The 13,876-nt window shown below is 41.4% G+C and overlaps 1 protein-coding gene across 1 annotated transcript; it reads right to left on the bottom strand.

Annotated features, from left to right (window-relative positions):
• Positions 1-463: 463 nt before the first annotated feature.
• LOC139683002 (creatine kinase S-type, mitochondrial-like) lies at positions 464-13,557 on the bottom strand. Its single transcript, XM_071577701.1, has 6 exons — positions 13,406-13,557; positions 11,672-11,870; positions 10,218-10,313; positions 8,545-8,766; positions 7,588-7,597; positions 464-909 (listed from the first exon to the last, which is right to left on the bottom strand). The coding sequence occupies exons 1-6, from the start codon at positions 13,555-13,557 to the stop codon at positions 464-466; spliced, it is 1,125 nt and encodes a 374-aa protein (XP_071433802.1).
• Positions 13,558-13,876: the final 319 nt, after the last annotated feature.

Here is a 13,876-nt window from a genome sequence, read left to right as displayed (position 1 = left end):
AGCAGTAGGAGGCAGAATAAACTCCATTAAAGCCTTAATGTCTGCTGGAACTAGGTTGTTGTATTTTATGAAAGCAGTGATTTGGTTTTTTACCAAGGCATTGTCATAGCCGTATTGAAAGACTATAGTGTGTATTTTTCGTGCAATTTTCCAATCAAGTGGCTCCCATTTTGAGCCTTGTGTAGTGTTAATCACAGGCGCAGAAACCAGAGGTTGCAGGGAAGGTGAAGGTGTACCTGTGTCAGCAGCCAAAGAGACTAACTCTTTGTACCTTTGCTGGCTATTAAATGTGAGGTCGCGAGGTGGCGCTGTTGCTCCATCCACCGAATCTGGCATTACCTGGGTATCAGAAGGCTTTGAAATTAAGTTAAATAAAGATCTTTCAAATCCCTTTTTTACCACATCACGATTCCCGGCTCCCCCCATCATGTCCCAAACAGAGGCTTCTTCTGGTGCCGTGCCTTTAAATGGCTGTGCTGTTGCTCTGCATTCCGGGATGCAGCCGGTGGGTGTGGCTGTCGGTGATGAAGACTGCAGGTACCAGGTTGCCGGAGCGGGGGGTTCCGGTGTCGGTGTTGGCGGCTGCGGGCAGCGCGCAGCTATCGAGGAGGAGGTCCCCGCCGGCGCTGCAGGGCCTGGGTCCCGCGCGCCCGGTGCCGTGGGCTCTCGGGACGCATGCGCTGTGGACGGCGCGCAGTGGAAGGGACGCGCAGGGGGGGCTTTGCTGGCTCCGCTCCACTGGGGAGGAGCCTCTCTCCTCTCCATGACGCAGTCGATGGGTGTATCTATCCACGCAGGAGGTGGTGGGGGTGGCGCGGAAACTGCGGATGATGGGCAGTGGGATCCGCCCCGGGGGCAGGCCAATTCTTCCCGCCAGGCTGACGTGGAGCCGACCCCGGCCCCGGCGGGCTGCGGGGGACCCGCGTCTTGCGCATGCGCCTTGATTCACCTGAGGGAATTAGTTGTGCTGGAGATGGTTTATTTTGACCTAAACAATGCAAAGTTACCGACAGATCCAGACAAAGTCCAGTGCACATGACCCATGTGTAGGAAGAAATTTGAAGAGCACAGGCCACAGCCTGCTGTTAGAAGCCTGTATGCCCAACCCAGTCTATGCAGAGAATAGCAAGGCCTGTGTCCTTGAGATAGTTTCAAAAAAGAACAGACTTGCAGTAAACAGCAGCAAGCAGAGACCAATCAAGTCATGTTGTAAGTTGCATAGACACTAGCTATTAACCAATAGTGCGCTTGTATTAGTCGCGTGCTTTTAAAAGTATGAGATATAAGTAAGTATGTAATAAACAATAAACTGAGCATTGATCATTACCTCTGTGAGGAGAAATCATTGACTCGGCGCCATAACCTTGGTGGCTCCTTACTTTTAATGGTGGAGAACGTGGGCAAAAACAAGGAAGAGTTGCCTTTGCGATCGAAAAGGAGACCGGGACAAGGTGGCCTCTTGGCAGCAGAAGTTCTGCGCTGAACTAAGGCCGAGGAGGCGGGATAGGAGAGCTCGGCCAAAAAGCTGTGGAAGCCGTGGCTGAGTTAGGAAGGAGCGTTACCTTCCCCCTATTGTTTTACGTTAACGGGAAAAATAGAGACTGAGTTCGCAGCTGCAAAACGGCTTATGCTTTGTATTCTCGCTAAGCAAGGGAAGGGAGTTAGCGAGAAGCTTTTTGAGAAGCCCGTAAAGTAAACACATAATAGGAACTCTTTTCCTGGTGTTACAGCGTTTTAAGTTGTTTACGCCGGAAGCTATGAGGAAAAGCCTCTGGTATAAACTCAGTATTAGGAAGAAACTTGCAAAAGGCATGTTGTGGGACATAAAATCTGAAGGGACTGCTGGCTTTCTTTTCATGCTGGTAGCAAATGGCTCCCATTGCTGCCGCAACCCCCCTGCTGCAAGCCACCCTGGGGGGACACCTTTGGAAATTGCGCACAGGCTCTGGCTTTCCCCCCGCTCCCGCCGCTGGCTCTCGCTGGTCCGGGGTCGCTGTCGCAGCTCCGCTCAGCTCTGCAGAGACTGCTGACCGACCCCCCCGTTGCGTTCCGCCAGCTGCCAACTCCGATCTCTGGGAAGCTGCTGCTGTCTCTTTTGCCTCTCAGCCCTCGCCGCCTCCCACCCCCACCCCCACCCCCCCACTCCCACCCCCACCCCCCACCGCCCTGTGAAAGGTCCCAGAGTCGGCGCAAGAAAAAAACCCAGCAAGAAACAGGAATTGGGAAAAAATCTCTACTTGCTAAAACAGTATAGCCCCAAACGCACCACGTGGGCTTTGTTCTTTACCGTCTCCAGCTCCATGTGTTCTTTTCAGCCTGCATAAAAGCTGTAAGTTGCCAAAAACTGCTGTCTTAATTCTGTTTTGCTTCATTCTCATCTGTGGTGGCTACATGACCTTGTTTTCAGCTGTATACCAACTTTCCAATGTGAAAGAATTTTTGCTGCACAATTTAAAAATGGCGCTTCTGCTCAGAAGTAAAAAAAGTCAATCCCCCCCTTCCAAGAGGAGGAGGTGAGCCCCCTCGCATTACATCATCGACCTATCTGTCATGCGCACCTCTCGCAAGAGCTTATGGGTGATGTAGAAGTCTCACAAGGAACTCTGGGAGTTGTGGTTCCGGCATGCACGTGACAGACGCAAACTGTGTCAGCGTAACAAAAAGCAGGCAGCCTAGACAGACTTTAACAAACATCAGCCCAGCATGCCTTTGAGACAACGGAACACAAACACCTGATGCCCTGAAATCACAGCTCTGCAATACATCATGCAAAGACAGAATGCAGCATCTTTCTCCAGCAATTCAAAGAGCAACAAAGAAGCCTAGAAGAGACCTGTTGAACTAACTTCTTTGTGAATTTGGCTTTTATTAAATGGTTATAGTCTTCTAAGCTTTTAATAATTTGGACAAAAGTTTCTATTTTTGTCTCCACAGGTTGAAATCAATGTTGGATAAGACCAAGTTTCCTCTAACTGAATCAAGATCAGATGGCAGAACATTTGAGTAACTAATTAAAGCTTTTAATTTGATCCTTCAGATTCAAAATTCATAACACCTGCTAATAATTGATGTGTTTCCATTTGTTAGTATTAAGCATTTTCAAGAAGCTCTTTTTAAAAATGCCAAAGTGAATTAAAACACATGATGGTTTTAATTATACAATATTAAATTGGTTAAAATATGTTCTTTTAAATACGAAAATGCAAATATACAAGTAACACTGAAATTACAAGACTTAGAAGTGTTAAGATCTGTTTTATGACTATGAGACTTAACGCAACATAATCAGTTTATAGAAATAATGTTATGTGGTGTTGTTATATTTCTGTTAAGATTTTTAAGTTTTTTAATGCACTGGTGACATTACTTACAAGAATGTTTTTAATTAGTTAAGAAAATTTAAATGTTAAGTAAATAAAATAAAGGTTTTAATTTGTTAAAAAGTTAAGAAGTTAAGCAGTTAAGAGTAAGTTATAAGTTAAGTAAGAAGTTAAAAAGTTACTTCAATAAACAGTTAAAATATTAAGTTAGCAAAGTGATGTTAATTTAGTAAAAAGTTAAAGTAGTAGCTAAGTAAAATAAAATAATGCTGCAGCAATTAAGTTTCTTCAATACAATTCTGCATTTATAGCTTTAAGTATGCTCTTAGCTAATACTTTTAGTAAATAGAATTAAGCTTGCTACATTGCAATATAGAACAGCAATTAACTTTCTCTTACTAGTTCAAAATAATGAATGTTTAAAATTTTAAAAGCATGTGTTGTAAAAATTAAAAGACAAAAAAGGGGAGAAAAGTGAAAGTAAATGATAGAGTGAATAATAGAAAAAATGATAAATGAAAGTAGCTAAACAAATTGCTTCAAAATGGACTATAGATAAATTATAACTAAAAAGTTTTTATCTATGGTGAAAACTAGATTGTAGATTTTTGTGATTGGGACAATTGTGCTGTAGTTAACATCAGGTGCAAGTGGTCTTCTGCAAGGGCCCTGCAGAAGGCTACTGCTGCCATTTTTGTGGCACAATTACAGAAAGAGAGAATTGTCAAAATGACAGTATGTGTGTGTATCTATTATCTGATGTCTAAAATGACTCATGAATATGTCCTTAAAAACCAAAAAACTACCTATAGAATGTAGATACCTTGTCTTACCACTGATGTAGTTAATATTAAGTATGCATTATTGCAGAAATAGAGTTTCTTTTGATTTTCTTTGCCTTTAGCACAGCTTTTAGCTCAAGGCCTTAGTTTTGAGGAATTGAATGCATGTGCTGCATGAATTTGTCAGATGATTCAGTGTCTTTTCATGCAGATTTAAGATAACTGAAAGACTATATGAAAAAGCTAATGGTAACATCATCTGCTTTTGATTTTTGGTTAAAAAAAGCTAAGATTTAATGGTTAGTTATTCAATTTACTAGAAAGAAAGCCTAACAACTGTTTTAGTCACTGTAGTTATTTTAGTTCTATTGCTTTGATTACTAACGAAACTAAAGAAAATTCTTTTTGTCTCTCTATAGCAACACCCGAAGACCCGTTTAAGACATGTTTAATAAAAGTCACCGCAAAATCTTTCAAGTTAATTCAACAATTGGCTTGTTACACAGCAAAAGAACTAAACGTAACTCCCAAAACCCTTTCAAATTTAACCACTAATGCAGATAGCATCAAACATGCAGTTTTACAGAATAAGGCAGCCATAGACTTCCTGCTGTTAGCTCAAGGCCATGGATGCAAAAAACTTTGAAAGAATGTGTTGCATGAACCTATCTGATCATTCCCAATCTATACATAAGAGCCTTAAGCAACTGCAAGAAAGTTTTCAACAATTAACAGTTTCAACTTCTCCCTTCAGTAATTGGCTTAAATTGTTAGGCATTACCAAGTGGCTACAGAATTTACTTAAGCAAAGTGTTATGTGTTTAGTTACCGTTTTAATCTGCTTGCTTGTGCTTAGCTATGCTCTAAGTTGTGTAAAACGATTATTCTTAAAAGCAGTTAACCAAGCCTGGGTTGTGCAAAAAGAAAAAAGGGGATTTGTAGGAAGAAATTTGAACAGCACAGGCCACAGCCTGGTGTTAGAAGCCTGTATGCCCAACCCAGTCTATGCAGAGAATAGCAAGGCCTGTGTCCTTGAGATAGTTTCAAAAAAGAACAGACTTGCAGTAAACAGCAGCAAGCGGAGACCAATCAAATCGTGTTGTGAGGCGCATAGTCACTAGCTATTAACCAATAGTGCACTTGTATTAGTTCCGTGCTTTTAAAAGTATGAGATATAAGTAAGTATGTAATAAACAATAAACTGAGCATTGATCATTACCTCTGTGAGGAGAAATCATTGACTCGGCGCCATAACCTTGGTGACTCCTTACTTTACCCATGTGGTAGAAAATTTTACAGAGCACACCACCATCAAACACTAACCTATTTGCAACAATAAGCTGGAGAGACATCTTGCCAGCAATACTGGATGAAGTGGCTTGCCAACTCCAGGAATGACGACAAAATCTCTTCCTCTGTCATCTCGACCATGGAGAAACTGTTCAGGGATTTTCAGCAATTCAAAGAGCATATGTCCTACTCCCTACCTGTACAGACCTACATCTCAGATTTTAACAGCAGGCATTCTTCCCCCCAAGAGGGAGGATATAGAAGATACACACCATGGGGTACCCTGGGGTTTTACTTACAGGGCCATAGAGAGGACATGAGGAAGAAGGATGGAAAATCTACTTTGATCCTAGAGGCACAGGTGCAGGAATTGTAGGGAAAAACAATCACAAAAGGGTTTTTTCCAGGAAAGTTGCAGTTCCAGTCTCCAGTGGCCAGTTTTCCAGGCAGAGTGGAAGGACTTATCTATCTCCTGATCATACGGGAAGAAATTGCACTGTGTACCCTAATGCCATCAAGCTATGCAGAGGCAGAATCCATTTGCATTTCTGGAGTGACAGAAGGATTCCAAAAGCTGACTGTATTGGAGGCTGAAATCAAAAGCACCCCATTGTGACTGGCCCAAAGGTTCCATGAATCTTTGGCATAGACTACTTCAGGAGAGTATGTCAAGAACCCAAAAGTGTATTGGTGGGCTTTCGGTATAGGTGTTAGAGATGGAGGAAATTAAGCAACTGTCTACCCAGTCTCTTGGAGAGGGGTTGCTGAAGGTCAAAGAACAACAGGTGCCAATTGCTATCACAATGGTGCAACAGCTGCAATATTGCACTATCATTCTCATCCATAATTGATTAATCTACTGGAGAGGCAATGAGTGAGCAGCAGGAGACACTCACCCTTTGAGAACCCCATAAGGCCAGTCCAAAATTCTAATGGAGAATGGAGAGTAAGAGTAGATTATCATGGCCTGAATACAGTCATGGCACTGCTGAGTGCTGCCATAGAAGACATGCTAGAATGTCTGCAAACTGGAGTCAAAGGCAGCCCAGTGGTATGCCTCAAATGATGCCGCTAATGCATTTTTCTCTATCTCTTTGGCAGCAGAGTGCAGGCCACAGGTCACTTTCACTTGGAGAGGTGCCCAGTACACCTGGAATTGACTGCCCCAGTGGTGGAAACACAGTCCTACCATCTGCCATGGCCTAATTCAAACTGCACTGGAACAAGAATTAACACCTCTCTTTTACTTTCTGCCAGTACCACCCCTCAAGCAGAGCTTCTAATTCAAGAAAAAGACTTTGTAAGAATAATTTTCATATAAATGTTTGATCTACACATAGCACAACAGAGAGTAGAAGAAAAGAAGAAAGGAAGGCAAGCAAGCAAGACCAAACTTAATACCAAGGACCATATGACACTGCAAAACTTAAGGAGAGGTATAATCCTCTGCACTTTACTCACATGAGAAAATGAAGCTTTCTTACACACACACACACACACACACACACACACACACACATTCTCTGTCACTCTTTCTTTCTCTTTTCTTAACGCTTTCAGAGATTTTTATTTTAGTTAGTCATCCTTGCTATAAGTTTCTTTAAATTGCAATTGGATGGTCTTCAAGACTTTGGAGGTCCCTTTTGTCAGAGGAATCTCTGGGGATATAACTCCTATTTGATGAAATTGAGAGTTGCTAAACTAACATCATCATCATCATCATCATGGCAAGGCTTCGCGAACAAAGATTTGGGAAGGGCACTACCCACGCTTGCTGCCAGCATGCTGGTGGCTAAAAAGGCTGATACGGGATAGGCAAGTCCGGTTGCAAAAGGCACAGCGGAAAGTCTCCTTAGGTGATATTGGCGAGGAACGGTTCTTTCTGCGTTGTCTTTTTTCCTTAAGGCTGATTCTGCTGTGTTCTCAAAGGAAGCAGCAGCATCATAAATGGTGTGTCTCCATGAATCCCGATTGGAGGCCAGAGTGGACCATTGGTGGCAGTCAATATGGCCAAGACTGAGGTGTTGTTTCAGGGAGTCCTTGTATCTCCTCTTCGGGCTCCTCTCTTGTGGCAGCTGGTGGCAAGTTCTCCATAGAGCACAATCTTTGGGAGGTGGTGGGTGATCCTCCATCCTGGAGACGTGTCTTGCCCAGTGGAGTTGCATTCTCATCAGCATGACCTCAATACTGCTGACCCCTGCCTGCCTGTTCAAGAACAGACACATTAGTCACGTAATCAGTCCAGTAGATGTTTAGGACTGAATGGAGTCAGCGCTGATGGAAGTGTTCGAGGAGTTGCAGGTGGTGGCAGTAGATGACCTCTTATTCAGACCCATATAAAAGAGTAGACAGTACAATGGCTCTGTAGACACTAATCTTTGTACTTTTCTTCAGATGTTTATTGGACCAGACTCTTTTATGGAGTTTTCCGAAGGCTCTGTATGCCTTTGCTAGCCTGTTGTCTATCTCTTTGTCAGTCTTGCCATCTGAGCAAATGATGCTTCCCAGACAGGTGAACTGCTGGACAGACTTAAGCTCTGATTCGCCTATGGTGATGTGAGGATGATGGAAGACTTCTTGAGGTTCAGGTTGGTAGAGAACTTTTGTCTTCTTCAGGCTGACTTCCAGCCCAAAAAGCTCAGCAGCCTCTGCAAAGCAGGATGTTAAGCGCTGCAGAGCTGCTTCTGTGTGAGCAATGAGGGCAGCATCATCAGCAAAAAGCAGCTCACGGACAAGGTAATTTAGGGTTTTAGTGTGGACCTTCAGTCACCTTAGGTTGAATTATTAACAAAGGACTAACTAAAGAGACAGTTCATTGGTTGTAGTAGAAATCCTGTTTTACCAGCAACTGTTTTTAAAGAACCCTAAACCAAAATACTTACGCTTGTACATTCATGTTCCTGTGTTTTCTTTTCTGTCAAATTATACCCTGAATTTATGAATATCATGATGTCTGTGTGTGTTTGTGTGTCACATTGAGAATTTGGTTCTTAGCCTGCATGCTTGCTAGCCTTGACCTTAGAGACCCCAAATGTGTAGATATCATTTGAACTAATTTCCTCAAATCAGTTTCATTTTGCATTTTCTCTGAGTGTATATATGGCTCTTATTCACATGCAAAAGCCCTACATGTAACATGGAGCTATACTTACATCAATAAGCTGCTGCTGATCCTTCTCGGACATATTGGTCAAACTGTAGTACTTTCCAGAAAGGTCTCCTTTCAGCCCAGCTAGAGCATTGACTACAACATTTTCCACTTCTTTTCTTTCTGCCCTGGTACAAGCTGGAGGAAGGCTGAGGCCTCGGATGCTGCTACCAGTACGTACACGTGATGAGAGGACATAGCACTCATCAAATTGACCATGGGTGATCTGAAGGAAAAATATTTTAAATTTAAATACAGTTTCCCATTTTGAACACCACCATTTAAAAACCCCATGATACAAAAGTGGGTCATCTTTCTACCCAGGGATCATGACCTCTCCTAGATATCACAAAACATTAGGAACCCCTCAGTGTTTCAGATACTAAGGGGTTTTTAGGAACTCTCCAGTTCTTTTGCTGACTGAATGTGGCAAAGTAACTAGCTGATCCTTCTTAGCTCCAGCATGGAATACAAAAAGATCTGAGTGGCTTTTGGAAATTCGGATATGAACATAGAAAGAAGGACGGGTATGGAAGTTCTTTTGAAAGAAGAAAACCCAAGATGATGCTAATCAACATCATTATTGAACAATGAAGGAAATATTAATCAATGGCTAAGTCTTGATTGTGTGTGTGCAGGCGGGTGGTGGAATGCTGTCACTCTGCTCCTTAAATACATGGTTAACTTTAGCTCATGAACAGGCTCACAGTGCCATTAGGCAGAGGTCCAAATGTTTTGTACCAGCTGAGATCAATCCCTCTGTTGAGAACAAGGTAGGGGTGCAGCTAACTTGCTGTTAGGGCCATGAGTGCACTAAGCAGCCCTGCAAACGTTTTTCACCCTCTCTCCACTGGGTTTTAGCCAGCTCTGATATTGTATACCTATGTAAACATGGATCCAACAACTTTGAAAAGAACTGTCTGAAAACGATCTGTGAGAAGTTTTATTTGCAGTCTTTACACCTTGGGTTGAGCTGCATTTAATCTAAGGCACCCTCAGTCCTTGCCTGAGCTTCTTTGTAGGTATGCCTGTGCCTGTGCTTGTGCCTGGCCTTGTACCTTGTTTCTCCTGACCCTGTCTCGCTGACCTAACCTCAGACTTGCCTTGTCACTATGGGCTTTTCTGTCAATCACTGGCCAGTTGGCTGAATCTTGTTCACCTGTTCTGTTTTTGCTTGGGTACTGTGGAAATGTGCCCTTGGTGTGCCCACTGTTTTGCCTATCTTGCTATCACTCTTGGCTCCCGGTTTGTTCCTTTTGCGCAGTCTCATGCCTCTGACACTTCTACATAATGTCAGGGTGTAATTGAATAAAGTAGTCAGGTGAACACTACAGTACTCAGGTGAAAGTGGTCCAGTAAAGAGAGAAAATTAGAAGAATAAGGAAGAGAAAGAAAGGCCATGTAGATGCTAGCCTGGTTTGCCCTTTGTCAGATGCTGAAAACCCCAGCAAACCTAAGCTGTAAACTAACAGGCTTGCAATAAGAAAGGGCAGAAACAGAGCTTGTTTCATTTAGACATATTCCCTGTGGGATGTGCCATTTCAGTAATTTGTGGCATCCCAGTTTCTTTAGCCAGTTTCCTCAATTTCCTTGGAGTTGGAACCGGGGGGAAAAGTACCTTTACATACAATATTGTAAGAAGCAGCATTGAATCTCATTAATTTATTTAAATCCTACCTTGGATGCATCCAGGTCTGTGTGATGCTTCATTGTGCATGGATCATAACCATTATGTCTCACTTTAATGACAGGGTCAAAAATCTCAGCAAATACCTATGGAGTCAAGAGAATCTGAAAAAGTCTTCAGTATCATAGAAACACTTTATGAACTCACTTCAGTTACAAGGGAAATCCCTTGGTACAGGTTCCTGGATGACAGCCATGGATGTCAGCAAGTGCTGACAGGGGTAAATATAAAGGGAAGGGTCATATGTTGGTTGTATCTTTGAAAACTGGTCTCTGAAAAAAAAATATCTCTCAAAATCTGAACTACCAGTAGTTTGCCATGAGTTTCTCAATTGCTCTGAGTTTCTCCTGTACGTCTTAGAAGCAGAACATGGAATTTCACCCTCTGTCTCCTGACAATAAATTGGGAGATTATTGGTGGTAGATTTCAGTAATTTTGACCTAAACAGTGCTCTGTATTGGTTGCTCATCTTCACAACAAAAATTGCACCTTACTTTAGTTACAAGCTGATTCTAGTTACCACAGATAGGTACTGGACATGGTGGCAATCAGATTAAATTTCAGGATTTATTAGCAACTAAAATAGTCGTTCAGTCCCCAGGCAGCTTGTGCCCTGTTCTTAGGTCATGTAAGAATACCTGTCTTCACTGCCATTAACTACTGGAGCTAGTTAGAACCATTTAGCACAGGTATGTCAACACTGATCACAATCACACCTTCATTCTGTTATGCAGCAATAGCTCTAGCAGAGCTTTTCAAGGCAGTCACCATGTCTAAATAAGCAAAACAAATCACAGAAGCTAGTAGTCCCAGAATACCAGATGTCTTCTTCCATCTTGAACAGCCTAGCATTTGGGATACTATTAAGAGATTGTATAACAATAGATACTGTTGTATGGTAGACTGAAGGAAGCAGACCACATAGGTTAATGAAAATAAGGATTTTCTTCTTTTTTCCATCCCAATACTGTCTTTTGTTTTTGTCATGGTCCAATAGTTATGCCTTAAAGATGCTCGGCACTTCACAGTAGCCATTTTCTTTTCAATTCTGCCTCAGCTGTTTTACAGTGTAATTTCCATATTCCCTTTATTTTGATGTCTCGTTGTTTTTCCGTAAACTATGTTTAATATTAGGAAAGAGAGCAGCTGTTGGAGGCAAATAAAGGATTGCTCCCAAGCAGCCATATTTTATTGATTTTGACTGCAGTAGAGAGGTCTTCTTTAGCAATGCCTTATATTTAATGCATTTCCTAATGTAGAATAACGTTCAAATCCTCATAAAGAGTAGGGAAAATGTACATGACCTTCCCTTTATATATTATCTGGGATACAATTTTTCTTAGGAGTCCATATTCTACTAAGAATCTGTGTTCATATAATGAGCACTTGTGAACTACACCATACAAATTGAAACAAATATGATAGCATTGTGAAAATATTTTACCTCATAGGATTCTTCATCACCTGCAACCATACCCACAGTGTGAATGAAAGGATGGCCAGGATTGTCAACCCCAGTTTGGATACACTGGTCTAGGGTATAGCCATTGGGAGTGATCTTGTCCCTTAGCCTAGCATAAATTGCTGGTGTGAGGCATTCAGCCATGCAGTTGTTATGTTTGCGGAGATCAGGATAGTCTGCGCTGAAGAGAAATAATATATAAGCACTTAATATGATATCTTTAAACAGTAATCCTTGCTAGTTTAAGAAACTACTTAAGCAATCAGAATGAAATACACAGCATAGCTGAAAAATATAATTAGTTCTTGGTTTATACATATATTTGGAAAACCCATCACAAAACATTGCACTGAAATTTAGGAAGGGAGGAATATTGAAGTCACACAAACTACTCCACACTGCACTGCTGGGCAGCCCCACTAATAGACAATAGCAGCTTTCTGTTCCTTGGAGCAACCAGAAAAAGGGATCTTTGAAAGTGTATTAAACCCTATTAAATCTCTGGTGAGACACTTGCTGAAAATTAAAATTGCTCTAACATTGTTTTGTTCAAGTAGGAAAATAATTATGTTTAACTGGATAAGAGCTCTCATTCTTAACTGAGATATTCTTGCAGCTTTGTGGACATCAGTGTAACTGATCTATATCAGCTGGGAATCTAACTATTGTACAATATTGGGGTTCTTTAAATGGTTTTATTTACAAAAAGCTGTACAGTATAATAAAGCAGAGAAAATTAAGACATTATGCTTTAGTAAATAATTTTTGTGAGTCAGATCACATTTACCTTGTTTTGATAAAACTTTGCTTTATGTACAACCCTAGTACTTTTATAACAGTTTATTTGAACTAAGTTACTATTTGCCACGTTAAAAAAAATCTGTGAAAGCCTGGTCCTTTTTTGGGGTGTTTTGGTTTGAAATACAATAGATATATAAGACATTTCTTTACTACTTGCATAATTAAAATACTTTCATGGTTCCTAATATTAGAATATATGCAGTCATTCAGTCCAAGAGACACTGAAAGCATTCAAGAGCTGACAAGATAAAATAAGGACTAATTTGGTGCTTTACCTAAAAATTGAACCATTTTTTAAGCTGGTTATTGTTTGGCAATGTTTTTGTAATTGTGTTGATATGATCTCACATCCCTATTTTCTGTCCTTGAAGGCCATTGTCAGTGCTATCTAAAACTAGGGTTATTAATAAAGGATGCTGGGTTTTAGGTTGACAGTTAACAATTCATATGCAATCACATAGACAGTGTGTTTGCATGAGGGAATAGGTACTTATTGGGGTCACCCTTTACTGGGGTAATGTAGATTATCTTACTGGCAGTCGAGGAGGCAGAGACATTCAGGCTGCAGTGTGATCAGAAGGCTCACCGAAGACAAAGGACTTTATTTTTTAGTAACAGCTTCGCTTTTATCTACTCCTACATATAACATGCCAGTACACTATTGGTCAGTAGTTCACCTAACATACATGGAAAGATTCTACTGGTTACAAGGCATCTCACATTCTACAGGTGCCTCTCTGGTCCTTAAGGATGCACTCATCAATCACCTCAGACCTTAAGAGATCCACACACATACTGTCATCCCCACAAGTACTCTTCAGCTATAATGGGGATCTTCCCCAAAGAATTAAATGCTATACCTAGCCCGCTTAACCGGGCCTATGCTCAGCTGACTACTTAACCCAAAGGGCTTACCTTGGAGGGAAGAGTTTTCGTTTTTCTTGAACAGCAACCTTAACATTTTGCTTATTGAGGAGGTATCCAGTGGTTAGGATCCCTGTGCCTGCTGCTGCAAAGCATGCAGCAGTTGCACGACCAACCAGGAGACAACAGAATGTGCTAGCCATTCATCTTGGAAGGATACAGTTTCTAAAAGAGAAAACAACTTAAAAGCAACCCAGAAAAATTCATGCAATGGAAGTGAAAAACAAACCCTCACTTTTTAACTGTAGCCAAATAAAAGAAGCAATTAATTTTTATTATTGGTTTGCATTGAAACAGTGCATTAAGAAAAATGGTTGGTTCTAAATATGTACCTGTCCTAGTTAAGCAGCCAGGACCAGTTTATCACTGTATGGGTGTGAACAAAGCTGCATATTCTACACCCTCTATGTAATTTCTCACTAACTGTTAACAATGGACCATTTGCAGCAGCTGCCCAGGGTA

The sequence above is a fragment of the Pithys albifrons genome, chromosome 26, assembly GCF_047495875.1.
Source record: "Pithys albifrons albifrons isolate INPA30051 chromosome 26, PitAlb_v1, whole genome shotgun sequence".
In the NCBI taxonomy this organism is placed as follows: Eukaryota; Metazoa; Chordata; class Aves; order Passeriformes; family Thamnophilidae; genus Pithys; species Pithys albifrons.
The sequence above is the reverse complement of the archived record's forward strand: the minus strand, read 5'-3'. Positions and strand labels throughout refer to the sequence as shown.

Bases quoted from the DNA above. Each gene is read 5' to 3' on its own strand.
- LOC139683002 (XM_071577701.1), bottom strand. From the start codon at position 13,557: ATGGCTAGCACATTCTGTTGTCTCCTGGTTGGTCGTGCAACTGCTGCA. The intron at 10,314-11,671 runs GTAAAATATTTT...TTGACTCCATAG, and splicing joins GTGATGAAGAATCCTATGAG to GTATTTGCTGAGATTTTTGA. The intron at 8,767-10,217 runs GTAGGATTTAAA...TTTTTCCTTCAG, and splicing joins CAGACCTGGATGCATCCAAG to ATCACCCATGGTCAATTTGA.